We start from the raw sequence: 27,603 nt of genomic DNA, 5'->3' as shown, positions 1-27,603 counted from the left end.
GTTACAAATAAATGAAATCTTTTCATGTAGATTCAACATGCAGTGGGAAAGATCCTTTAATATACAGTATTTCACATTTCCATTACAGTAATCCTAAATTGAACATTTATGCAGTATGAATAGCTGTGTTACAAAGTAGGAAGAGACACAAAATAAAAGTAAAGCCATTTCACACAAACACCAACATGCAAAGCTTGTTTACTTTTTGTTTAAGGCAAAATTGTTTCGCTGATCTCCAACTTTTTATAAGGCTTCACAAGGCACGAAACAAAGATACATGGTAACATTGTGAAATATAACAACCCCATTGTAAGCATGCAAATAACACAAAATATTAGCACTAAACTGAGATTACTGTCATGTCCATGACAAACTCATTTCACTAGCAGTATTGAACTGTTCATGGGAGATGTGGCAGTTTTCTGATATAAATAAAGAAGCTCTCTGACAGCGTGGCTCTCCATGGAGGCATTTCCTTCATCTTTTTTGTAGAAAGCTTTGACATTGACTTTGCCTTGATCAATGTCTGATTTTTTAAATTCCACATTAAACTTAGCTTTGATATTTTCTATTTCTTTGTTATAAGAGGTAGTCATCAACTTCCATGATCAATCCTTGATTTGGGAGATGGTCTTTGGTGGTCATGTCAATATTCAGTGATGTGTCTTGAGTCTCTCTTTCATTCTGTTCATGTTTCTTTTCTGCTCTTTATCTGCATGATTGTGCCACTGATCCCAGTGGCACCATGGAATTGGGATGAAACAAACCTCTGGTGTAGACAGAGAAGTGCTCTGAGGGCGTGGCTCTCCATTGAGGCATTTCCTTCTTTCTTGTAGAGAGCTGTGACATTAACTTTGCCTTGATCAATGTCTGAATCTTTGAATGCTACGTTAAACTTAGCTTTGATCTTTTCTATTTCCTTGTTATAAGAGTTAGTCATCGACTTCCAAAATGTCTTCTCAATGATCAGTCCTGCATGCGGGAAATCATCTTTGGTGGTCATGTCAATCTTCAGTGATTCTTGAGTCTCTCTTTCATACTCTTGATGAGAAGCATCTGTGTTTCTTTTCCAATGTGTATCTGCATATAAGCACTTACTGATAACATCTTGACTTTGTCCTGGTCCACGCACAGTCATTGTTTCAGAGGTCAGAGTAACCAAAAGCTTGTTTTTCTTTTTCTGGATGGTTTTCAGTGCATCGCCCCACTGATCTGAATCTATGAACTTGAGAGGAATAACTGAGCCACTGGATTCAACTAAGCTTTTCAGGACAAGGTTTTCAAACTCATCGAGAGCACGGTCTGGTCTCCCATGTTTTTGGTCTTCTTCAAATCTCACCTTCACATCTGCCATGATTTTAACTCCATTCTCTTTCTCTATAAGTTTCATTTCCTCTTCGTACATGTGGCTCACGTACCAGAAATGACCCACTGGGATGGAACAAGTGTACATTTCTTCACCTGCAGAAACTGTGCTACTCTGTTTCCCCAGCTGAACTTGGTCATAAAACTGAGCAAGAGAACCATGTGTGTTTGTTGTCTGCATTGCATCTGCATATAAGCACTTACTCATAACATCTTGACTTTGTCCTGGCCCACGCACAGTCATTACATCAGAAGTCAGAGTAACCAAAAGCTTACTTTCCTTTTTCTGGATGGTTTTCAGGGCGTTGCCCCACTCATCTGACTCTATGAACTTGAGAGGAATAACTGAGCCACAGGATTCAACTAAGCTTTTCTGGACAAGGTTTTCAAACTCCTCGAGAGCACGGTCTGGTCTCCCATGTTTTTGGTCTTCTTCAAATCTCACCTTCACATCTGCCATGATTTTAACTCCATTCTCTTTCTCTATAAGTTTCATTTCCTCTTCGTACATGTGGCTCACGTACCAGAAAAGACCCACTGGGACAGAACAAGGGTACATTTCTTCACCTGCAGGATCTCTGCTACTCTGTTTCCCCACCTGAACTTGCTCCTGAAGATTAAAAAAAAGGTAAAATAATCTTTTAAAAAAAAAAGATCATTATGTTTGTTTGTTGAAGATCTTCTTTTTCATTTTTATGTTTGTAATTAATGACACAGTACATACAGTTTGTAAGTACATTGGGGAAGTACCACTATCTTCTTCAGTTGTAGAACCTGTGTTACTCTCCTTCCCTGGCTGAATGTGCTCCTGTTGAAAAAACATACAGTATATCGTTTATATACATACTGTATACTGTATAATGCACTTATATACATACACTATACAGTATATCTCATTAATATTTTGATAAACTTTTAATTTATGACCCAGTACATACATTTTTTGTCTTTGGCATGAAAGAAGCACCCATCTGGTCTCCAGCTGTAGAACCTGTTTCACTCTGCTCCCCCTGTTGATCTTGCTCCTGTTAAAATACAATACATTATTAAATTCAATAGCATGCATTAATATTTGTTTTTTAATGATTTACTACATTTTACATACAGTTTGTGGCTCTGGTAGACTTACTGAAGAATCATCTTCAGTAAGTAGTTGTGTATTGAGCTCTGGAGATGGCAGTTTCAGACTGATGGATGTTATGGTGACCGTTGTTTTTTTTCCCTTCCCAGCTCCCTTCTCAGTTTCCTTCTCAGTTAGTGTTTCTTTACTCAGTTTCTGAAGCTCAGTGATAGCTTAAAAGAAAAAACATAAAGAATTTTTTTTAACCAATATAAATATACAGGAAGAAGTCAGTGTGTGTGTGTGTGTGTGTGTGTGTGTGTGTGTGTGTGTGTGTGTGTGTGTGTGTGTGTGTGTGTGTGTATAACACTATGTATTTTGGGGAAGTTATAAAGACAGTAGATTAATCAGATGATTATTAATCAAATGATTATGTAGGACTTGACTGCACCTGGAGCTGGTTTAATGTTTATCACTGCACTCCCATCTTTTAGGATCCTTTTCACTGAACAGTCCACATTAGGTATACATTTGTTGAACCAGGACTGAAGCATTTTCTGTAGACTAGTCTCAGGCTTCTTTGTTTTTTGTGGTTCATCATCAGACTTTGTCCACTTCAGTGAGAGAACAATGAGAGCTCCATCTTCAACCTGTGATAAAAAGAAATGAAATAAACAATTGATAAAGCAGTGTAAATCTGTGTAATCCTATGATATTCAATGAAAATAAAAATATCTAAAAGCCATTTTAATCATTGTTTAAATTTATATCTTTAGAATTATTTTTTCACTTTTACAATGCAGATAAATAGTGTGAGGTTAGCCACATGTCATATTTTCACATTTTCAGCTTGAACAACTTTACAAATCTTCTCACTGGCGATCACAGTCACACTGAACAGCTTTACACAGCATTGATCATGTATCTCCTGAACCTCCACTGTTGATCAGCTGAGATTATCATATTGATCTTGTGTAATCAATACTTTCACTTTCACATAATCTTGTTTGGAGCTGGAGCTTGTTTTGTGTTACTGAGAACTTAATCATACACACACAAACTGATCAAAACACTTACTGCAGCAGGTGTATCGGTAGGTTTTAGATGTTGCTCATTTTTGCCCATAGCAGAAGGCTGCACCTTTAATAATGATAAAAAGTCTTTTTAAGTATAAAAACAAACTCTTGTGTTGAAAGTAAAACAAAACAAAACAAAAACAAGCATACTGCTCCCAATGAAGATAATAACTATGGCTATTTAATGACTGAATTAACCCCCAAAATTTTGCAATCTTACAAAGTTTTTTTCACTGATGAACCTCCAGAGTGGATCAGCTGAGATTATTATGTTGATCTTGTGTGCTTAATTCTCGAAAACGTACGTAACACACAGAAACTCACAAAAACACTTACTGCACCAGGTGTATCAATTGGTGTTAGGTGTTGCTGGTTGACACTCAAAGAAGAATGCTGCACCTATAATAATGGGAGGACGGCTTTTTAAGTATAAAAAAAGTGTTGTGTCAACTTAAAAAAGAAGTTTATTGGTGCTAATGAAGGTGGATATTCACTAAAGTTGATTATTTAATGACCCTTTAACACCAAAGCTCCTGTAACAAATTTGCAACCTTATGAAGTTTCTTCACTCATGAACCTGATCAGCTGAGGTTAGCTGAGCTTGTGTGCTTTCACTTTTACTTACTTTTTACAAGAATATGGATAAAAGCTGGAACTGGTTATGCTTTATAGAACAGATGAAGCATAAGCACACAAACTCGGCAAAACACTTACTGCAGCAGTTGTATCTGTAGGTGATGAATGTTGCTGGTTGTCACTCAAAGCAGAATGCTGCATCTATAATAATGAAGAAAGACTTTTAAAAATAAATCAAACACCTTTCATCACTTTGGTCACCTGCTCTTTTCCCACTGTCAGTTGGTGGGTCAATGTTGTGCTTCCTGTTTGCTGATTGGCCATTCAACACAGGCTCATTGGAGGCCCCCTCTGATTGAGAAATGATTGTGCCACTGAACCCAGTGGCACCATGGAATTAGGATGAAACAAACCTCTGGTGTAGACAGAGAAGTGCTCTGAGGGCGTGGCTCTCCATTGAGGCATTTCCTTCTTTCTTGTAGAGAGCTGTGACATTAACTTTGCCTTGATCAATGTCTGAATCATTGAATGCTACGTTAAACTTAGCTTTGATCTTTTCTATTTCCTTGTTATAAGAGTTAGTCATCAACTTCCAAAATGTCTCCTCAATGATCAGTCCTGCATGCGGGAAATCATCTTTGATGGTCATGTCAATCTTCAGTGATTCTTGAGTCTCTCTTTCATACTCTTGATGAGAAGCATCTGTGTTTCTTTTCCGATGTGTATCTGCATTTAATAACTTTTTGATGGCCTCTTGACTTTGTGTTGGTCCACGCACAGTCATTGTTTCAGAGGTCAGAGTAATCAAAAGCTTGTTTTCTTTTTCCTGGATGGTTTTCAGTGCATCGCCCCACTGATCTGAATCTATGAACTTGAGAGGAATAACTGAGCGACTGGATTCAGCTGAGCTTTTCTGGACAAGGTTTACAAACTCATCGAGAGCATTGTCTGGTCTCCCATGTTTTTGGTCTACTTCATATCTCACCTTCATATCTGCCATGATTTTAACCCCATTCTTTTTTTCTATACGTTTCATTTCCTCTTCGTACATGTGGTTCACATACCAGAAATGACCCACTGGGATGGAACAAGTGTACATTTCTTCACCTGCAGAAACTGTGCTACTCTGTTTCCCCAGCTGAACTTGGTCATAAAACTGAGCAAGAGAACCATGTGTGTTTGTTGTCTGCATTGCATCTGCATATAAGCACTTACTCATAACATCTTGACTTTGTCCTGGCCCACGCACAGTCATTACATCAGAAGTCAGAGTAACCAAAAGCTTACTTTCCTTTTTCTGGATGGTTTTCAGGGCGTTGCCCCACTCATCTGACTCTATGAACTTGAGAGGAATAACTGAGCCACAGGATTCAACTAAGCTTTTCTGGACAAGGTTTTCAAACTCCTCGAGAGCACGGTCTGGTCTCCCATGTTTTTGGTCTTCTTCAAATCTCACCTTCACATCTGCCATGATTTTAACCCCATTCTCTTTCTCTATAAGTTTCATTTCCTCTTCGTACATGTGGCTCACATACCAGAAATGACCCACTGGGACGGAACAAGAGTGCACCTCTTCTTTAGGGGCATTACTTTGTTCACTTTTTTGAACCTGTTCCTGTTAAAAATACAGTACATCATAATACAGTACAGTACATTTAATGGAATGGCATATAACATTTCTATTCCATTTGTTGATGCTTTATCACATCGTACATACCGTTTGTAACTCTTGCAGAGATGCAGAAAGGTTAATTGAAGCATCCTCTGGTACTTGTGTATCGAGCTCTGGAGATGGCAGTGTGAGACTGATGGATATTATGGTGACTGATTGTCCATCCCTCCCAGTTAGTGTTTGGTTATTCAGTTTCTGAAGATCAGCCAGGGCTTAAAAGACAAAAAATGAACTCTTTTCTAAAACCAACATAAATATACTGAATTAAGTCAAAATATACTTTTACTGAATAAGTTATAATTCAGTAATTGTTTATTGAATAAGTTAAGAAAGATATTAAAGTTATTCAAGACTATACTGCACCTTGAGCTGGTTTAGCCTTTACCACAACACGGCCATCTTTTAAGGTCCTTTCCACTGCACAGTCCACCTTATGTTTGCATTTATTGAACCAAGTCTGAAGCATTCTATGTAGACGAGTCTCTAGCCTCTTCACTTTTTGTGGTTCTTTTAGATTTGTCCACTTCAATGAGAGGACAAATAGAACTTCTTCATCATCCTGTGATAGAAACATAATAAAACACTTTTTAATTTAATTTAATTTTAATTTTTAATTTATTTAAACAAGCTTAGATCTTCCTAACATTGTAAACATAGATGTTTTAGTGTGCATTTTTCATATATATAGTATACATAAATAATGTGAGATTAACTACTTTTATCATAATTTCAAAATTGTCACCTTAAAACTCTAGATAGACTAAATACAGTTGTTTCAATATATGTTGGATGTTACTGACTGTTACTCTTAGTAGTTTACTATAAAACTGTAAGGGAGAAAAGTATTTGTAAATATAAAAGAAAATCAATGTGTCGAAATGCTGTTTTTCTTAACTATTGTACGTCTTTTATTGTAGCAAGTCACTGTGAAAATGTATTGATCATGTTTAATGCCAACGCTCCTTTTAAAGCTATTTTTCAGTCTGATGAAGTGTTGGTTGGCTGGTTCATGGCCGTGGTTTCTGCAACTTACGACTTTCATGGGCTCAGCTTCATAGACGTTCGCTGACATAGTGACAGTCTTTTCCCTTCAAAACACACCAAACAAACAGCTTAGGCCCACGAAACATACCTTTTTATTCAAACATTCAAAAGTTCTTTATCTGGTGAATTTTAAAAAAAATTTTCTCAGTAGGATATTGTTCAAAATGGCGTACTGAGAACCGTTATTATCTCTTTACTTCATTTCCTTAATGCAAATATCATTTTTTTTATGTGTTATATTTAATTTACACATTAAATATACACATTGTGCTTACCGAATCACATTTATTGCTCGTAAATATGAAGCTTCCACTTACCTTTGCTGGCTACTTTAAAAAGTGACTTTTGCTGATAAACGAAAGCGAAAACGTTCTACCTCCACAACAAGAGCGTCACAGTGATCGCACCAAATTTTTTTCATTTGCTGCACAAATAAAATCCGTTGGCTCAGTTAAAATGGCCGTGGAAATAAACTATCTGTTTATGTTTGACTTATTATTCGCTAGATATTTCAAATAAAGTTTACAGTTGATGTGAAATACGGTGTGTTAAATGCTTGCATCTCTCTCTGTGTGTGAGGTGGTGTAAAGTATAGTGAAAAAGTATATGCTCCCTTCCTGGTTACTTGTTGTTTTTGTTTGTTTGCATATTGACATTCTGACATGTTTTAGATCATCTCCAAATCAACTTTTGGAGATTTTTGGAGATTTACTTACCTGGATGATTGAGCATGCATCAAGACATTTTAGATCATCAAACACATTTTCATATTAGGCAAAGAGAATTTTAAAAAATTCTGTTTTTAAATTATGATTTCATTTATTACGTTTTTTTTTTTTAACCTACCTGACCATATATGAAAAATGAATTACTCCCTAAACCTAATTACTGGTTGTGACACACTTGTGAACTACCATCAACCATTTGAAATAACTGGCAATGTGTCTTTCACATTGCTGTGGGGGCTCATTCTCATTCTTTTCAAAATTATTACAATTCAGCAACACTGGAGGGTTTTCAAGCATGGGCAACCTGTTTAAGAAAATGTCAAAGTATTTCAATTAGATTTAAGTCCTGACTTTGACCAGGCCACCCTAAAACTAGTGTACTGACTGTGCCTACAATAACTCTTCTATATATCAAAGAGAATAACAAAAATTCAGTAGAAATTGTATCACAAATACTCACAAAATAAAACTGTTACAAAATTGAATTAATAAAATTCATGATTCTATTTGTTCCTACTTGCTGTACATAGTTTTGACAGTTTTTTTATATGAATTGAGAATTTGTTTTTTCTAGCTTTACATACATCCTTTCATTCTTTATATTCTGAACTCAAGTTTGCAAAAACATTTCCTTTTTAGACTCAGAAGAGTCCGAGCTTTTCATGTACAGTACACCCGTAGTAAATAAGCAAGCAAGAAAGCAATTAAAACATAACAAGAGCAAAGTACAAAAGGTAACAAATTTATACAGAAACAGTCTTTTGTTCTGCAGAAATGTGAGCTGTGCAAAATCTGTTTATTTTTGTTGCCATCTTTTCAATAACATTTTCCCACCTGATCAATGACCTTTGCAAATATACACAAATTAAACCATAACTGTGGAAATATGTGTAACACATCCTTAGCTGTAAAAAAATAACCATACAAAAACTATTTCCAAAGGCACTCTCAAAAGCTGCGTGGCAATGTGAAATATAAAAAAATCCACCTTAAGCTGGTAAACAAAACAAGATTAAAATACTGAAATGGCATTAAAATTCATGAGTGATACATGAAAATCAACTAAAAGCTATAATGTTGCTGCACTTCAAACAAGATTTAAAACACTCTCACAGCAACAAGGAGCAAACAAAGCAATAAAATGTAACATGACACCTTCAGGCCACTTCATCCATCACTTTCTCTGTTCAGTCTTTAAATTCAATTTCTTCATATAATTTTCAATCATAACTTACTTACACCTTTTTTTTTTAAACTTAGCTGCTTCTTTCTACTTATCTTTGGTGACTTGTATGTATGTGGTTGTATGTGAATACGAGAGCTGTGCACTTCTATACTAGATGCTATAACACAGTGAGCTGGGTGGATATAGGTAAGGCTGCCATGCTGGCACTGTGTGCAGAAGTACAGAGGAGAAGGCATCGGTGTGATTAGCAGCAGCAGGATTTGAATGATGACGTTTTCATCACTGTACTACGGCATCAGCAAGCAGCGATTTCTATTCAGCTTCATCCTTGAGAGTGAACCTGGAAGATGAGGTGGAACAGTCATTGAATGATAGTAAGAGTTCCTGATGGTCAATAAAAATGGTCAGAAATAATGACCATCAAGCTTGAGCATTTGAATAAATGTAAATACAGTCTGGATGAAACCAGATCTCTTCTGCTCACCATTCTGTGACACCAGACACGAGGTTCACCTCAGCCAACTCGAGCTGCACCTAAAGAATGGGAATGTCATGTCAGCATCTGCATGAACACAGTTTCTGCCTGTATTCACAGCATTTCAGAGTGAAAAGATAAAACACATTTATGGAATCAATGCAATTTACGCTACCAGCTAAGGCACAGTGAGGAGATTGGAGTACATTTTACCCAACCGAATCTCAGTGTGCTGTTTGGCAGTATATTTAAAGCCATGTAACAGATGCAGGAAGAGCTACAAATATGATTTCAGTCTGACCTGTCCAATGACGTCTCGGCTTCTGAATGAAGAGGAGTTATTTTTCACTGATACACTGAGGCGTCTGAATCTTATCTCGTCCTTAGGCAGATCATACTCAAACCTTTAAAAAAGTACAAAAAGATTATTAAAACACTAGGTCAGATCTTTAGGGATAACAAAACCTACAAAGGAGAAAAAAGGTAGTGCAACCTTTCATTAAATTCTGGGTTGAGGTCTCTCTTCTTCACTCCTGTTTTTTTCTTAGTGGCCTTGCTTTTATCTGGTAGCAGCATGAGGGAGACATAGCTGTCCACACCATCTTTATGTTGCGACAACAGACCTCTGTGTGGATAAAAAAATAAACAATATAAAAATGAAATATAGCAAAGATGAACAAAAGTTAACTGTAAAAATGTTTTAAGACATGCCAGCAGGGGTGGGAGCACTTTGATGTTTCCCGGGAGTTATTTTGAGTTCATGAACAGTCAACTTCAAAAGCAAAAGTACAACAAGCAAACATGAGAAACTCAGATATAAGTATAAGTTGCAGCTCTCACTCCAAGTATCCACTGGACAGGGGGTGCATTTCCTAAAGATGCTTCATTGTGCGTCTATTGGTAAAGCCCACAATGTCTATGAATATATTTTCTACCTAACAGAAAATCTGCTACCATTAGATCACTCATACCCTGGATAACTCTATTAAAATCTAGCATCTGTTAAATGAACATAAAGCATTAGCCTATAAAATTAACGGTCTCACAGTTCGTGCGAAAAGGTTGTCATATCATATGATGGAGACATTATTTTTCATTTAGTATGTTAGAGCAATACAGTTTCTTCTTCAATATATGGAGCAGTCAACATAGCATGAAATATTCTTTGAGTTATCATTAATAATTTCCCTATTTGTGGGTTTTTCCTAAAGTGTTAGAGACCAACAGAAATGCAGAGCAGAATGTTTTTCAATGCAACAACATACAGGCATTTCTGATGGACTCAGGTGTTGTTTCCATCATGTGCTGAATTCAGTTTTCGTACAGCCACATCAGAAGATGTGCAAAATGAATTCAAAATGATCTTTCTGTCAGTATAAAGTTGGTGAAAATAAACATGAATTTCATTTATGACCTGTTTTTGACCCCACGCAGAAACATGGTAAGTTTATGATGAAGTTATGATGAGGTTGTGTTATACTATTACAAACACCTTCCTTTAACACAGCCTCAGATGCATAATATTCATATGCAGCACTCATGCGATTTAAATGTTTTGTTTCACACACCTGCAGGCGTGAACGATGACAATGAGCTTTCTCTCTTGCGAGGCGTATGAAAGCGACAGCTTCACCTGCCCGTTTCCAGAACTGCACCCAGAAGCAGCACAGGGCAAAGTCCCTGCACCAATCAAATCCGTCATTTTGGATGCCAGTATCTATAAAACACATCCAGGATAACAGTAAGAGTGCGCAGTAACGAGTCAACTCATTTGCTTTTATCTGTCAGATGTTATCACCTTGAGTTCAGCCCTAAGCAGGATTTGACTTTCAGGTGATGCTCCATCCAGATGGAACCACTGATCCTGAACCAGCTGTGGCTCTGCAAGCAGATTCTTGACAGGAATCACCAGAGATCCCATTGGCTGGTCCCAGCCACTCGACAACTGCGATGCAAAAGAGCGTGAGAATGAAAATCACCCCAATATTAGTACTCTTACATGTAAGCAAATTAAATCTGTACACAGAAATGAATGCAAGAAGTATGGCAAAAGTTAAAAACAGATGTAGATAAATATCTTACTTTCACCACAAGCATATCATGCTTAGGATCATGGACCACAAAGTAGAAAGACTCATTCCACTGAGGACTGGTACTGCGGTCACAGAGCTGATAAAGTGTGATGAAATGATACGATTAATATAGCAGTAAAAAAAGCAATTATCACACTGAGTTGCAGAGCATCATGAGAGAAAGAGCCTCACTTTGGTTTTGTAGGCTGTTTCACCCAGAACAAGCTCAGCTCCGGCTTTTGGTTCTTTTCCACTCTTCTTCAACTATGAAGCAAAAGAGAGGCATTCAAGTTACACAGCACGTGGGATTGTTTCTGTCAACTTGTGCACAGTGTATCAATGAACTGCGGGCGACTTACAGATAATGAATGTGCTCTGTCTATATGGACAAAGAGCAGAGCTGCAGCAGGGACAGCTTTGTTCTTAAAAGCCTGGAGAGACTGAAGCTGCAGCACCTGTGGCATGGAGCACAGCCAGTTAGGTCAGGTGATTATTTTGCAAAGTGAATATACCTTGTGTGGTGCTATGTTGCTCAACAGCATTCTAGGAGGCCGGAGGCATATTACTCCATGTTTAAATGAACAGAGCGAGGCTGAACTGAGTGAGTTTATTAACACGGTCTGGGGGGCCCACCTGCTCCAGTCTGGCTGCATTTGACACTGCAGGAACCCACTCCAGTATCAAGTGAACCTGTCCAGATTTCACGTCCTTCAGAGTGTACCACTGCAAGAGAGACAACGTTTGTTAGAGAAACATGACAAACTCTTTGTACGAGGAAAACAGGCAACACTGAGTTAAAAACACACAGGGTGTGGCTCAAGGTTTGCATGACTAACCTGATCTGTGTACTGTGATCTTATGACCTCATTTAGCTTAATACTGAATCTGTGAACACGAATACAGGCAAATGATTAACAACAACACGAGTTTAAGTTCACATAATATGACCATGTTTACTTCAGGCTGATTTCCAGATGTCAGGAGTTTTAAGAGAAAGGCTTTGTGAAAAAAGCAGTCAATACTGGATTAATAACAATAATGTAAATGGTATTCTCAATTAATTTTATACAGGTGGAAATTTGTTTTAAATAAAACAAAAATGTTTTATCTTTCATTTTCCATGGCTCGAGGTGGAAGCTGCAATCAAGCTAGACCAGTGAAACACAGCACTGATTCTTTAGAGTAGGAAACACACCTTCCTAGAAAGTCATCAGAATCTATATCCTTATCAAATGCTTCAAACTTGATCTCCTGGATGCTGTGCCCTTTCACAACGACCTGTTTAAAAGTAAGAGAAGCAAACATTTGTCAAAAAAACTACTTCAGACAAATCAAAGCTCAGATAATAAACAACAACCTTAAACAGCTTACCTCATACATTTCGTTCCATGTTGGGTTTAGATTCTCCTTGATAACATGGCTCTTGAATGCAACCTCGCCTACGTTGATCTTGACATAGGGATCGCTCTTGCCCTTCACCATCCCCCCCATCAGGTTATCCTTTGCAACCAGATTCTGGGCCTCCAGCAGGTGAATCCTCAGGAGCCCCTACAGCATGAAGACTGCAAGTGTTATACAGAAAGTACCACAGAACAGAGCAGACGTTCGTTGTCTGTGTATACATTTCAGTGTGATCCAGATCATTTCTGTCCTTCCCACGGAAGACTGGAAAACAGGAATTTCTTGCTTACTAGCTGTTAATCTGACATTCTTTTGTCACTTTCATAGATAAATCTTTAGAGATAACCATCAATCAGAGATTTGTTTAACTACTTAATGAAAACCTGCTTTTCTTGTTCAAATTAGCAAAGGATCCATCATTAAGAGTATCCTACATTATAAGTTGCGTTTGCAACATGCTCATTTTGTTTTAAGCCTCTAGATGTCCTTCTTCTTCCTTGAAGCTGGTATGACACAACAGAGGGGGCCATTCTAGTAGAGCTCAGAGTAAAATAACAGGAGGAAGAAAATCCTGCTGTGCAGAAAGAGACATGAGGGGCTGTTTAGAAACCCAAATGATAGGTTGAATCCCAGCAGCATCCATTTATCTAATTATCCCCACCGAATATCTGAGGACACATGGAATCGCTGGGAGGATATTGTCTAATGTGAGGTAATGAAAAAACACAGGCTTAATGGAGCCCTACATTTCAAAACATTAGAATTAGACCTCCAGAATGATCTGAATATGTATATATGAACTCAAAAGCAAATTACATGATACTGCTTTCCTTTCCATGCTGATAACAAACACAGAACTACACTCACCTCTTGAGCAAAGCCCTGGCTCGGGGTTGTGTGTGGTGGAAGAACCTGAGCAGGTTTGGGGATTTCAGGAACCACTTCTGGCTTTTTAGTGTCAGTGGGAAGACCTGCCACTGTGGCGTGAGCAAGATTGCCCAAACTGGAAATTCATTCATATCCAAACACACAGAAAATGGAGAAGATTTTTTTTTCTCATTATGTTTTTTTTTTCAAATTGTTTGTTTGAGGCAAACATGACAAAAATATGAAAAACTGAAGGAACAATATAGTTGTGTTTGCTGTCACGTGGAGCTCACCCTTCTGTTTGCTTTTTCTGTGGTTCAAAGTCTCCTCTGTCTGCTGTGTGGGGCTGTGTGCGGTGCTCTTCTGCATCGGCTGGCTTGTCCACCAGCTGAGCAAAATTACATTAATGTTATGAAGACGAAAACAGACATCTGGGGCAGAGTAACAACTGACTTTTGTGTGATGTGACTCACTGCGGCAGCAGGGGATGGGTCATGTGCTGGTTCAACATGAGGAGCCATCTCTGTAGCAGTTGCAGGATTTGCTTCAGGTTCTTTAGTCTGGTTTGATACTGCAACAGACCTAAGAGCAACATTATTCTAAAAACATGAAAGTCTGGAATAAAGCTTGTCAGACATAATACCATCTGAATGATGCGTCCTGTGCAGTCCTAGTGCAACTATGTCTATATATTTAAGTGGTATATGACATCAAGGAGCACGTTTCCTAAACCTTCACTCACCAACAGGGAGCACATTTAATATCTTCTATTTATTAAGCTTATTTGTGTTTAAATTAAAGGTGTATGAACTGCTTATTTTCCTTAGCAGCACTTCTAACTTTGGTTTTAACTGTTTTTGAATAAGACTACAGTCTCGGGTACAGCAGCATTAGCTTCAACGTGAGATTATAGATTTCACACGCAAATGACTCACTTGTGCGTTGGCATCTCTGAACTTTTTTCCTCCTTGCCAGCTGCTGCGGATGCCTTTTCTGTGTGGGTGCTGGTGTCCTCTTTCTTTACAGTGGTCACAGTCGGCCGTGGAACTTCATCCATCCTCGAGTTAAGAATCTGTTAATGACACATTTTCAGTTGGGGTTCCTTGATGTCAGTCACAGTAACATTAATGTAGAGTGTACATATCTTCATACCTTGAGCTCAGCCCTCAGGAGGATCTCGCTTTCAGGTAATGCTCCATCAAGAGGCATCCACTGGTCCAGGACCAGCTGTGGTTCAGAGAGAAGCTGTCTCACAGGAACTACCAGAGATCCCATTGGCTGGTCCCACGCACTGGAGAGCTACACAGCGAAAGGACACATTTGTGATATCAGTCAGCACTTGAAATGAAGAGGGCAGCAGCAGACTTTAAATGCTATTGTACTGTACTGTGTATTGTACTGTAACAAATTCAGGACATTTACCTTTATGATGAGCATCTCCTCTTTGGGATTGTGTACTTTGAAGTAGAATCCTTCGTTCCACTGAGGAGCACTCGTGCGATCGCACACCTTCAGGCAGAAAATGGATAAAGAATGGTAATAAATTATTTCTCTTTTAAAAAAAAATCAGGTGTGAAGTTATAGTATATTATGTCACATATATTATTAATTTCATACCTTAGTTTTGTAGACTGTGTTACCAAACACCAGCTCAGCTCCAGCCTTGGGCTCCTTTCCACTTTTTTTGAACTGTACACAGAAATAAAAAAGATTAGATTACATGAATAGTTTGAATTCCTTTCATCTATTTTCTTAACTTCTCCAATTTAAGTGTGATCAGAGTTTATCCCAGTAGACATTATTCTCCGTAATTATGACATCCAATACTATCTTATAAAATATAAAGTGTTAAAAGTGGCAATTTTTCACTTTATGTGCGTAAACGAACTCATAATCAAACTGTCTATCATAATGATTTTCACTGTGCAAAATTACAAGGGACTCACAGGCAATGAGTGCGCTCTGTCCACATAAACAAAGAGGAGTGCTGCACAGGGAGTGGCCTTGTTCTGGTAAGACTGCAGAGACAGCAAATGCATTACCTGCAGCAGAGAATCAAATAAAAAATACATTAGTGACTCAGCACCGATGTGCACAGCGAATCAGAGAAGGAGCATTTTGTTTGTGTACAGAAACATGCACTGACTTGGTCTAGGGTGTTATTATGGGACACTGTTGAAACCCACTCCAGGATCAGACGGACACGGCCAGACTTTACATCATTCAAGGTGTACCACTGAAACAGAGGTGCTCAAACATTGGATTACAGTTTATAAATGCACAAGGCGTACACACATTTAGTAAGAAAATATCTACAATACCCACCTGGTCTAAGTACTGGGAGCTGATTATGTCTGCCACGCTGATTTTGAATCTAGTCAACAAAGAAGATTATGCACATTATGCACAATTCCTGTTTCAGCGATTCTGAATTTAGAAACAGTGTTTTGTTTTTTTTACTAGTGTACTGTGATAAACATCATATCATGGTCGACTGACACTGGGTTTTTTTGCCAGTATACACATTTGTTTACCAACTGCTATGCTCAGGTAGTTATCTTAGTGTGATCTGACTCCTCTGACTCAGTTCTGAACAAGTGTAGACCTCCACATTAGCCCCTACCTGCCCAGGAAGTCATCTTTGTCCATGTCTTTATCATACAGTTCCACTTGCATTTCCTGTCCTGACTGAGGCCTCAAAACCACCTTAGAGAACACAAACAAGTTTAGTCAAAGTCACAGATGTTAGGTGGTAACAGGCCTTCTGATTTTATGCAGCCCCTCATACACACCTCATACATCTCATTCCAGACCGGGTTGAGGTTTTCCTTGATCACGTTGCTCTTAAAACTTTCTTCACCGACACTGATCTTAGCGTAAGGGTCACTCTTGCCTTTTGCCATACCCATCACTTTATCTTTGGCAACAAGACTCTGGGCCTCCAGCAGGATGATCCTCAGCAGACCCTAAAGGGAGGGATATTTTCATCCATGCGGCTTTTTAACAAACAGGATTTTGTCGTGCCCTGCTTCTCGTATCTGCTTCTGTAGATCAGTGTGTTGTGATGTTACCTGACTGGCAAAGCTGATGTCTGGGGAAGTATGAGGGGGCTGTGTTATGGCAGGACTTGGTGATTCTTCTTCCGTCTCATCTGGAATTGAATCAGCTGCCTTTTTTTTGGCATCGGCATCTTCATGCGAAGTCACTGAAGAGACAATAGTCTCCACGGGAGGAGTGTCTATTGAGCTCGACCTAAAAACACAGCGATTAGAAATCAGTCAAGTTTAAGAGGGAAATCTGGTGGCTAAACAGAAATAGACTTTACTGAATAAATAATCTTACTTGAGCGTTTTTTCTGTCTCCTGTTTCTGCTTAGCAGCAGAAGGATCTGACACCGCAGTCACCTTAGTTTTATCAGCGGTAACAGGACATTTGCTTGGAATCAGCATCTGTAGTTAAATGGACATTGTTCTAAATTAACTATGTTATTTATTACACAGTCATTACACCCGTTGCAAAAACAAATTAGAAAAAGAACAAAAAAATGAGCAAAAAAGGAAATAAAAGAGAGAATTAAAGTCAGAGAAGGGGACTTATCGCGAAAACAAAAGTTAATGATATTCACTTATTCATATGAAATATGTTAAATATTTCGGTCTAAACCAACATAGTTAAAACTGAAGATTGATATTTGTATCTGCAGTGATTTAAATTAAGCATAGCTTTGTTCTGCCACCTCCTTTGGTTGCACTATGCTAACATGGAAAGCCATGGGCAGAGGGCGCAACAGCAAGAATAATAACAAGAATACAGAGCAGGCAACAGTGACAACAGCTATGACACCGATATGTCACATAAAGCAGGATACTAGGAGCTGGAGTAAAGGAGGGTTGCAAAGCAGCTTGCAGGGGTTCAGCAACTAAAGCGGCTCATATAGTGTGCCCTATATGAGCCCTCAGAAACTGTGGACTGGCACTGAGATCAACTGATATGTTGGGACTGAAGCTGAGCTTGATGCTCTGACTCACTTAAACTACAACTATGCTTAATTTAGAAGATAACAAAAAAACAAAACAAACAAACAAAAAAAAAGTTGAACTGAAAAACTGAGAGAGACAAAGACTGACATACCTTGAGTTCAGTTCTCAAAAGAATCTGGCTCTCAGGTGAGGCTCCATCCAGATGGAACCACTGGTCCAGGACCAGCTCTGGTTCAGAGAGCAGCTCTCGAATAGGAATAACCACAGAGCCCATGGGTAAGGTCCAGCTGTGGGAGAGCTGGAAAAACACAATATTTGGTATTAACAACTTCTATATGAGAGATCTGTTTACATGAGGATAAGTTTTATAATACACCGAAGTCATCTTACCTTAACAAGAAGAATAGCCTCTCTGGGGTCACGAACCAGGAAGCAGAATGCTTCATTCCACTGAGGTGATGTTGTACGATCACACACCTTAAGACGAGACAAAAGAGTCAATCCATAGAGTTCTTTGCCAATCTTAGTACTGAAAGAGAAGCAGAAGTATCAGGATGAGGGCTTGAAGTCTTACTGTAGTTTTTCGAGACTTTGCTCCAAGAGTTAACTCTGCTCCTACTTTTGGATCTTTTCCACTCTTCTTCACCTGCAGGAAGAGACAACAGTCAGTAATATTTATTTGGAGTCCAAAGGTCAGCTCCTAGTTCTACAGTCTGTCCTACAAAGCAGTATTAAAAGACTTACTGACAATCCATCTGCCTGCTCGACAAACACAAACAGCAGGCCTGCCGAGGGAACTGCCTTGTTCTTGTAGGACTGTTGGGAATAGAACTGAAGAACCTAAAGATGCAGAAAGCAACCGCAGAATATAAATCAAGCTCAGCACAAGGTGTTCATTAATCCGTGGCTTGTTTCGATATTACTGACCTGGTCCAATCTGTCTGACTCTGAGGCTGTTGGAACCCATTCCAATATCAGGTGTACACGACCAGACTTCACATCACTGAGCGTGTACCACTGAAAAATAAAGAGAAATCATTTTAATGTCTGAACTATCTTTAATTAAGTAATTTTAGAGAAAAAGTTCAAGCAGATCTATCATTTGCATTTTTCTAAAATTTCATATGTGTCTGTACCTGAAATACTAAAACTCTATGTAGGTGGCTAATCACATTCCTACAGGCTAACACTAGCACATGCCCACCTGATCAGTGTACTGAGCATCAATGAGATCCTTTAGACTGATCTTCAGCCTGCATGTCAACACATACAAGATTAGAATAGATCATGTAGATGGTAATAAGCATTGTGATGCTTGATTTAGATATAGTTACCTGCCCATGAAGTCATCCTTCATGTTGATGTCTTTATCAAAGACCTCCAAATGCAGGTCCTGGCCTGGAAGCTGGGTTAAAATAACCTGAGGGGCAAACCAAGTACACATCTCAAAGGACCCTTTTTAACTAATTACACTGCAACTAAATGAACTACTCAGCCAAAAAGCAGCTGAAGACTTGTCTTTTTAAACTTGGATTTAGATTTTATTTTAAAATGGTTCTCTGGTTCTCTATTTTCTTGTTTTTATTTGATGTGAACCACTTGTCTTGAAATAAAATTCCTTACTTAATTACACACAAAAGCGCAGATTATTCTTTAAAATTTTACAGCAATTTCTTACCTCATACATCTCGTTCCAGGTGGGGTTAAGATTGCCTTTGATAACTTCGCTTGTGAATGTTTCACCCCCAATGCTGATCTTGACATAGGGGTCACTCTTGCCTTTCACCATGCCTCCCATCAGGTTATCTTTCGGAACAAGATTCTGACCTGCCAACAGGTGAATTCTCAGCAGTCCCTGAAATAAAAATGTGCATTTTAAATTTTTAAAAAATAAAGAAAATACTAGCAAGATCCTAAGAGCTATCAAGTAAAAAGAAAAAAATAACTGGACTGTCCTGTATTACCTCTGTAGCGAAGCTAGGATGGGCAGAGGTCTGCTGTGGGAGCTGTTGGGATAAGCTGGAGGACACATCAGATGGAATGCGCTCTTCGTCTAACCACAGGACCTTTGGTGAAATGGGAAAAAGGAGAAGCAGAAAGACAAAAATTCTTAATTGAATTTGGAATTAATCACTTCCTACACTCCACTTTTTTGTTAGTGTGTTTATTAGACATTATAACAGTGCAGGATCATAGGTCTTAGTCCCATTTACCCTGAGAATCGCATTGAGGTAGATGCGACTGGCTGATCCAGAGTTTTCCAACTGGAACCATTGGTCCAGAGAAAGATTGGAATTTGATAAGAGACGGGACAACGGGATGGTCAGGTTTCCCAGCGTCTGCACACGGTCAGCATCCTTCACCTAATGAAGAAAAGACAGTTCAACACCATCACCCGTCAGATTATCAAAGATGAGTTTTATTGCATAGTAAATGGTACATAATCTCATCATCTACTACCTGAATGTCTATGTCCTGGTTGCGAGGATCGTGGATGAAGAAGGTAAAAGCTTCTTCAAACTCTGGATTAATGGTTGTGTAACAAGTCTAAAGAGAAGACGGAAAATGTGCATATGACAAAAAAATAAACAAAACATATCAAGAGAATTTTAAATGGCTTTCCCAGGAGATGTACCTTGCTCTCTCTAGTGACGTCCTTCACAGATAACTGCACCATGGGATTGGGCTCTTTATTTCCCTTCTTCATCTAAAACGTACACAGTTGCGGACAGATATGAATGCAGAGTAAGACACTGACATTCTGTAACCAAGAGCAGCACAACAAATAGATTTATCTACTATTATAAGAACATGAGGTCGGTCACAATGAAAGTATGTGCATGGCTACCATAGCAACAGCACAAATAACTGAAATGAAGCACCGTGCTGCCTGGCACAATCAGGAAGTCTAAGTTTGCAAAGAGAAAAAACAATAAGCCGGGGGTTTTCTTCCAAAGTTTCTTTAACTTTTGTTTTTCTTCTTAAATATATGACAAAATTAGAAGAGTCTGAAAAGTGTGTAACAGTTTTGGATAGAGTTACCCATATTCATCAACAGTGGAACAGACTAAACTGGGTTTGAGGCCAAGGCAACAAACTTGTGGAATGCGAAACAAATAGCAGTTTCAGCTCAGTTAGTTTAACCACACACAGGAAGCAGCTCTGAGCTGTGCACGAATGTGGGCACAGAAAGCACACTTATTTGACTCACAGGAAGCGCCTCAGCCTTATCCAAATAGATAACCAAGATGGCTGAAGAAGGGAGATCAGCATTCTTGTTGGTGATGCTCTCGTTCCTCTTCAGGACCTAGATGATGATTTTACAACATTTCTTTTAGTGTAATTGTTTGACAACAAACACAAGTCTCCTCGATGACACACGAAAAGCTGATCATCAGTGAAAATTAGACACTCAGACCTGCTCTAGTTGATCAGTGCTTGGCAGCAAACTCAACCACTCTAGCCTGAAGTGAACCCGTCCAGAATCTGTGTCCTTCAGAGTGAACCACTGGGAAGACACATTCAGACATACTTTCACCGTCTTATGATTAAAAAAAATCATCCTCAGTGTGGCAAAGATAAAAAAGAAAACTGCTCACTTACATCATCGACAACTATGGATTTCTTCACAATGCCCAAATCCAATTTGGTCCTATAAGGAGGAGGAGTGCAAGACAAGAAGGATTAAAAACAAAATACAGTAGTGCAATTTCAATGATCAACAGAACAGAAAGGAGACTCTGTACATTCGAAGTACTTTTCCCCACTGTTCATGCAGGTGACAAATGAAAGGTGACAACATGAGATTCAACCAGGACATGAATTATGCATATGTACCTGCCCAAGAAATCATCCTTGTCTGGGTCTTTGTCATATACCTCAACCTCCAACTCTTGACCAGGTACTTCATGGACAATAACCTGATGTACGGAACACATATAAGGACATGACGACTGACAAAGGGGCTTGTATGGAAGCTGTCTGCAGCCTCGTGAATGAAAATGAACAATGCCAGTGACTGATATATCAGGAGAAACACTCAAATACAGAACAAAGTGAAATGATGTGTGAAAGACAACATTTTCCAATTTACGTGCTGATGGTTTACAAAGAAAACAAAAAACCTTTCTCCTCACCTCATACATCTCTCCCCACTTGGGGGCATCTGTGTTGTCAATGTGTTTGGAGGTGAAGGTCTGAGGTCCCACCCTTAATATGGCGTAGGGGTCAGACAAGCCTGCCATGACCCCTTTCACATAGTTGTCCTTGGCTACTAGTTTCTGTGCCTCCAGTAGGTGGATGCGTACAACACCCTGAGAGAGGAGAAGAGGTTCATATACTAGTGTTTTAAAGCTTGAAGTACAATTGTAGTCTGAATGTGCAGATGAATATTCAGGCCTTACCCTGGGCAAAGGAGAGCGTAGCTGGGCCACAGGCAGGCCAGGAACCAGCGGGACAACCAGGCGGTTGGGCAGCACCAAGAAGGAGGCAATAGCATCCATAATCATGCTGTCTGACATGACACTAAAACATAGAACAGAGTAATATTTCAGTGGCAGCACTAAAAATCATTTAATTTTCATTGTACAATAAAAGTAAATTATTGAAACGACATTTTTGAAGGGAAAATATTGTACTTTCTTTAGTTTCTCTTATAAATATACTGTTAATGTTGCATGCACATCTTAAATATGACAGAAGTTTCAAACAATGAAGTCAGCCTATGTACAGGTGATTCCTCTGAGCCAAACGATCTTGATCAGGCTCACGTCACTAAATGTTCATCTCTTGCAAGCAGAGAGAAGCCCCGCCCACTTGTCTGTTTATGAAGGGCATTCAATTAGCAGAAATTTGCCTTGAATTTGCAGAAGGGAAGAGAGGTAAAGCTAAACTGTGGGGCTTTACAAAATCACTGCATAGGATGAGTAGGGATTATTTTTAACTGTGAATCATGATCATGCAAAGCTTCTTGAATAGCGTACATGAAGTTGGAAACATTTAGTTGGAAACAAGCAGACTTGGTTCCCTTTAAAGGCTATGGTTATTAATAATGTGTAAAGCAAGATTTTTTCAGCATGACTCACTTCAGTCCAGGAATGTCCAACAAATTAGTCAGTCCAGTCCAATTGATGTCTAGTTTCTGGGAAGAGATAAGAAGGAACCGTGTAGAGCAATCTTTAAGGACTGATAGCAAACCAATAGCATACAAGACTATAGGACACGTGTTATTGACAGAAATGGGGGTTGGAAGGTGCAACAAGAGAAGGACTAATGGAGGTGAATTGTAAATATAAATTGACCTACAGGCCGACGGATGAAAAACATAGAGACTGCACCCACAATGGGCACATCTCCAATCAGAGGCTCAAGGATCACTCGCATCATCCCGTGTAGCTGAAGCAAAAGAGAAACAGAAAGGCCAATTATCACTAAATAAAGAAAAGCAGATTTTCTTTGTATTTTACTGAATTCTGGGTCTTTAGATTGGCATTTAAAAGCTTTACATGAAATGGTTGTCTAATAATGTCACCACATAGTAGTTTTAAGCTTGGATAAGAAGACAAACCTGTATGCCTTTGACTCCAGCTTTGCAGAAGTACCGTTTCACTTCAACATTGATCTCCACGTTGCCAACGTAGCTGAAGATATAAGCACAAAAATGTCACCAATATGAGCACCCTGGAAACATTCCAGTAAAGAGAGAGTAAAAAGCAAAAGAGTAAAAAGTCACCTAATATACAGATCCAGCAAGACTTGTCCCTTGTCATTTTCTGTGTGTGCCTTGATCCCTACAACCTTCATGGCCTAAAGCAAACATAAAGGACATTTGTTTGAACAGTATAACTCCATCATGCATCACTTGTGTGGATCTTTGCTGCAAATCCATAGCATTGTGTAAACTCTCAGTGTCATCACCTTGTCTCCCATGTCCACCTTGGTAAAGCTGAGGGTCTGGAGGTGGCTGCTTGAGGCTCGGATAGAAGGAGCGATGGTTTCTACCAGCAGCTTCTCGAGGTACTGGCCGACAAAGGGCCACACCTGCTGCAGGACCTGGCCAGGATATCAAGCACATGCTTTAATACGATGTTTTTATCTTTCATAAACATAACCGAGACGACTGCTTCAAGTAAACTTTCGCCTTCTGTTTGAAATACCAGAAAGAATGACAGAGACAGCTGCAGTGTACCAAACCTCCTCAGCTGTTAGTGTTCTTGTTTGGGGTCACAACATGCTGTATGACATCTGTGGTCTAGATGTGGTTCTTTCTGCACAATATTAATACCGCTATGTAAACCTGTGCAGTCTTCAGTCTATTGTCAATGAGAAAGAATCTAAAAACAGAGCACAGTTTGCTTGCGTGCCTCTGACTTTGTCAAAAAAACAAAAACCCCACAGTTGGTTAGAGTCTGGCATAAGTGGAGAATGAGTCATCAGCTGCCTGCTCTTATGGCGCATGAAGCCTGAGCAGTAAAGCAATCTGCTGACCTCCCCTCCAGTAAGCAGTCTCAAACCTCTGCTTTGTCTGCTTTCTAATGCTTACGTCTTGTGATCCTGCTATCTTGAATGCTTTTTATTTCTTTATGTCTGTATTAGAGGCCTTTCTCTAGGCTAGAAGAGCTAGAAGGAGATGGGGGTGGGGCTGCAGGGTTTCTTTTTAGTTTGGAGAGCTATGTGGCTCCTCCTCTTTCCTGTGAGTCTGGTAGGCTGCAATGAAATGGAAATGTTGAGTGGGCTGTCTGGCACCGGGCCTCCCCTCTGCAGTACAGACAGAGTGGCCACAATGGTGGGGGTGTGGCCTTTTTTCCACTAAGGTAGCAACAGTACTTATCAGCAAGCACACACTAAGTGTCAATCAACACAACAGCTGGGCTGTTGAACAGCGTGTGTTTGCTGGGCTTGAGGGGAAATGGACAGTTGTACAATAAAATGATGAAGAAAAAGAGGAACTTGTTGATGTTTTACCTTATTCAGCCATTCAACCTTCTCAACATCCGGAAAGTTTACCTGAAGGATAGAAACAGAGGGCAGGGACACGCTTAAATTTTATATAGAAACTGATAAACAAACAAGAGGAAAGGGAAATGATTCATTCACAGATGACCGGTAACTTTGTTGCTATCACAACAGTGCTCTCTCCCTGAGGGTTCAGACTGAAAAAGCTTTTCAAAAACTATACAAAAAAATGGATGAAGATATGTTATATAAAAAGATCACTTTAAAAATGATGTGGCTATTACACATTAAGCATTGTAAGTCAGTTGTCAAGATACTCTTGCAATATATGTGCTTGAAGTGTTTCCCCCCATGTATATTTCATAGGTTTCTCTCAGACAAAGCACTGCCACGTGACAATGTTGAGAAATCTGTTTTGAACCTTTCAGTGAGGAGATGCATTCTGTCTGGTTATGCACGCAATCATTTTAATCACTCCTGAAACAGGAACCCACAGAACCTCACTTGGGTGTGGCCAGATACTCCTAGATGACAGAGGCACATGTGGGTTTCTGAATTTGCGTTCTGTCTACAATTACTACAAAGATGTACTATAGACTGCAGGTCTAGTGCCCTCACAGATTCTCCATTCAGTTTTGATTAGACAGTTTGAGTGTTTTTGGAGCTGTTTTTGAAGCAACAATCCCCTTGTGTGCTTTTAGACATGTTTCGTTTTAAAATTAAACACGTGTGCAATGAATTTAGGAAGTGTCTTTGTATGAAAGGAAGAGGGACAAAGAGTTCTACAAAACTGCATACTCCTTTGAGGAGCTAAAGAGCAACGGTGCACCAAAGTTTTTCAAGGCTATACTAGGCTGTGGTGCATGCCATAGTTCCATTGCAGCAAATAATAATTACTGGTTGGGGATAAATCACTCAAAAATACTCATTACACCCTACAGTAGCCTCTGTAGTGGTATTGTGATTGCATGGTTCAGTGCCAGGCTTTGCTTGATTTGTGTAATGTAAGGTTACTCTAGGCCAAAGTGGGCTAAGGGGGAGACAGTGCAGCAGCAGAAAGTTTAATATGCTCTCAGACCATCAGGTACATTCATGTCTTACCCATGCAGGAAGGTCTCGCTTGATTTTGGACACTCTCGTGGATGTGTACTCTTGCTCGTTGTCGAGCAGCTGTATGGCTGACTTCAGGCGCGTCTCCTTGCCTTCTCGGGCATGTTTCCATCCCGTGTAGATCATCATGCCGAACACCAGCAGACTGGTGCTGACCCGATAGTATCCGGCAAGGTAGACGGGCAGCAAGGCACCCAGGCATTTCCCAAAGGTCCAGAGTACCGCCACTGCACTTATCCCCTTGGGTTTGTCAGTTTCTGCCTCCACGTTACTCATGGCTTTCTTCTCGCGGTCGCCTGTGCTCGGACACTCGGCGCCCTTGGATTCGCTCGGCTCCGGCTTGTCGCTCTGCATTATGGTTATCTTCTAAAACCACTAAAATACCGCAAGGCTGTTCGCTGAATGATATTTGCTGTCTTTAAAACGGCGATCGGACTTCCCTAACACTTAATCTGCGGTTTCATGACTCGTGCGAGCCACTGCCTGAACAAACGCACCGCCGCTAATTCGCCGTTCGCGAGTGTTGCATTTTATACGGACTACAATTAAAATGTGATCGCGATCGCTGGATTGGATCGGTAGTATTGATTGAGCACAGATCTCGGAGAAGTCCCGGAAAGCTGCTGCTCACCCAGTCCCGTTAGCTGGATAAAAACACGCCCACTAAAAAGGCGTTTTTGACTGTTTGCTGCGTCAAATTACCCAGTCACTGTTATTACTGCAGCATTATGTAGAAGTTCGTAAGTTTTCTATAATCAAACTATCCGAAAAAAGGGTATATGTCTGATGAAGCACAGACCACCCATTAACTCAACAATACACGCTTGGAAATACTTCCTACTGCTTTATCATCTCTCCCCAAACCCCCAAATAGCGCACAGGCTATTGCCATGATTTCAGTAAGCAGGGTTGGATAGTAACTAATTACATGTAATTAGGATTACGTTATCAGATTATAAAAAATAAGTAGTATAGTAAGTAAAGATTAACTGTGATAAATTTGCAGTAAGATTATAATTCAGTTGTTAAGAATTGTCTTGAACACACAAATTTGGAAACACTTGCATTTAAAACTGCTTGAAGTCGATACTTTTTTTTCCTTCTCTTGGCACAAAATGAAGCACTTTCTAAGAGACACCACGTGCCCACACTTTTCATTATCATGCGGTTTCTAAAGCATGGCCACTTTATTGAGTAGATAATACCCTACCCCCCACACCGAGAACTGCCCCAGTTCTTGGTGGCATAGATTCAGCAAGGTGCTGGAAACATTCCCTTCAGATTTTGGTCCATATTATTATATCAGATTTGTTGGTTACACATCCATGATGAGAAGCTCCCCATCTACCAAAGGTGCTCTCATGCATTGAGTTGTGATGACTGTTGAGGAAATTTGAGTAAAGTGAACTTGTTCAAGTTCATGTTTAAGAAACCAGTTTGCTGTCCTTTGTGACATGAGAGGACAGGTACACCATGGACATGATAGATAATATTCAGGTAGGGTATATGGCACCAGTGATGCACAATTGGTCCTAAAGGCCCAGAGAAAATATACCTCCACACTGTTACACCACCACAAACCACTGATAGAAGGCACGATAGATCCATACTTCCAGGTTGTTTGTCAGGTTCCAATCCTACAAACCAGCAGAAATCGAGACTCATGAGACCAGGAAATACTTTCCAAACTTCAGTTGTACAATTTTGATGAGCCCATGCAAATTTCAAACCGTTTCCTGACCTTTGCTGGCTGGAGTGATATCATCTGCTGCTGTTCACTATTTTATTTTCAGAGGTGTTCTTCTGCATACCTTTGTTGTTAAAAGTGGTTTTCTGATTTCCTGTTACCTTCCTTAAAGCTTGAAGCAGTCTGGCCATTCTGCTCCGACATCTGACTATTTTACAACCACTTTACAACTTTTTATTCTGCCAATTTCAATGCCCACTTTGAACTAGACATTTGCATGAATGAACAATTAAACAAGCATACCTAATAAAGTGGGTGTATTTTAAAAGCTAGTACGGGCTTGCATTTGA

General features: G+C 39.5%; 2 protein-coding genes across 4 annotated transcripts; both read right to left on the bottom strand.

Moving 5' to 3' along the window:
* Window positions 1-40: 40 nt before the first annotated feature.
* dtex3lb.1 (deltex E3 ubiquitin ligase 3L b, tandem duplicate 1) lies at window positions 41-7,392 on the bottom strand. 3 transcript variants are annotated; one of them, XM_082533345.1, is made up of 12 exons: window positions 7,111-7,392; window positions 6,783-6,837; window positions 6,113-6,308; window positions 5,795-5,961; window positions 4,216-4,278; window positions 3,838-3,900; window positions 3,503-3,565; window positions 2,877-3,075; window positions 2,471-2,658; window positions 2,304-2,390; window positions 2,090-2,173; window positions 41-1,975 (listed from the first exon to the last, which is right to left on the bottom strand). In XM_082533345.1, the coding sequence occupies exons 2-12, from the start codon at window positions 6,819-6,821 to the stop codon at window positions 689-691; spliced, it is 2,436 nt and encodes an 811-aa protein (XP_082389471.1). In that variant the 5' UTR covers window positions 6,822-6,837; window positions 7,111-7,392; the 3' UTR covers window positions 41-688. The 3 variants fall into 3 exon arrangements, with proteins under 3 accessions (XP_082389471.1, XP_082389472.1, XP_082389473.1); XM_082533346.1 differs by having other exon boundaries at window positions 2,495-2,658; XM_082533347.1 differs by lacking the exons at window positions 6,113-6,308; window positions 6,783-6,837; window positions 7,111-7,392 and adding an exon at window positions 5,613-5,692 and having other exon boundaries at window positions 5,795-5,908.
* A 906-nt stretch (window positions 7,393-8,298) lies between these two features.
* Window positions 8,299-26,230, bottom strand: LOC309706038 (uncharacterized protein). The gene is made up of 52 exons (XM_082532237.1): window positions 25,558-26,230; window positions 24,466-24,507; window positions 23,419-23,553; window positions 23,234-23,307; window positions 23,069-23,141; window positions 22,807-22,896; window positions 22,587-22,642; window positions 21,906-22,026; window positions 21,639-21,815; window positions 21,340-21,422; window positions 21,106-21,154; window positions 20,921-21,010; window positions 20,714-20,809; window positions 20,138-20,209; window positions 19,963-20,049; window positions 19,716-19,865; window positions 19,467-19,568; window positions 19,181-19,357; window positions 18,837-18,922; window positions 18,707-18,755; window positions 18,430-18,519; window positions 18,247-18,342; window positions 18,077-18,148; window positions 17,893-17,979; window positions 17,654-17,800; window positions 16,865-16,971; window positions 16,594-16,774; window positions 16,315-16,488; window positions 16,146-16,228; window positions 15,848-15,896; window positions 15,669-15,758; window positions 15,469-15,564; window positions 15,140-15,211; window positions 14,945-15,031; window positions 14,675-14,821; window positions 14,458-14,594; window positions 13,996-14,104; window positions 13,816-13,910; window positions 13,523-13,658; window positions 12,626-12,802; window positions 12,450-12,532; window positions 12,091-12,139; window positions 11,888-11,977; window positions 11,614-11,709; window positions 11,447-11,518; window positions 11,265-11,351; window positions 10,981-11,127; window positions 10,751-10,899; window positions 9,676-9,807; window positions 9,484-9,586; window positions 9,192-9,241; window positions 8,299-9,047 (listed from the first exon to the last, which is right to left on the bottom strand). Exons 1-52 carry the CDS (start codon window positions 25,918-25,920, stop codon window positions 9,020-9,022), a joined length of 5,490 nt encoding a protein of 1,829 aa, XP_082388363.1. The 5' UTR covers window positions 25,921-26,230; the 3' UTR covers window positions 8,299-9,019.
* Between the last annotated feature and the right edge of the window lie 1,373 nt (window positions 26,231-27,603).

The sequence above is a fragment of the Aulonocara stuartgranti genome, assembly GCF_965226115.1.
Source record: "Aulonocara stuartgranti genome assembly, chromosome: 5".
Lineage (NCBI taxonomy): Eukaryota > Metazoa > Chordata > Actinopteri > Cichliformes > Cichlidae > Aulonocara > Aulonocara stuartgranti.
The sequence above is the reverse complement of the archived record's forward strand: the minus strand, read 5'-3'. Positions and strand labels throughout refer to the sequence as shown.

Bases quoted from the DNA above. Each gene is read 5' to 3' on its own strand.
- dtex3lb.1 (XM_082533345.1), bottom strand. From the start codon at position 6,821: ATGTCAGCGAACGTCTATGAAGCTGAGCCCATGAAAGTC. The intron at 3,901-4,215 runs GTAAGTGTTTTG...CCATTATTATAG, and splicing joins CTACAGATACAACTGCTGCA to GTGCAGCATTCTTCTTTGAG. The intron at 2,391-2,470 runs GTATGTAAAATG...GTATTTTAACAG, and splicing joins GTCTACCAGAGCCACAAACT to GAGCAAGATCAACAGGGGGA.
- LOC309706038 (XM_082532237.1), bottom strand. From the start codon at position 25,920: ATGCAGAGCGACAAGCCGGAGCCGAGCGAATCCAAGGGCGCCGAGTGT. The intron at 19,569-19,715 runs GTAAATGGGACT...ATTTCACCAAAG, and splicing joins ACCTCAATGCGATTCTCAGG to GTCCTGTGGTTAGACGAAGA. The intron at 18,520-18,706 runs GTGGGCATGTGC...TTTATTTTTCAG, and splicing joins ATGCTCAGTACACTGATCAG to TGGTACACGCTCAGTGATGT.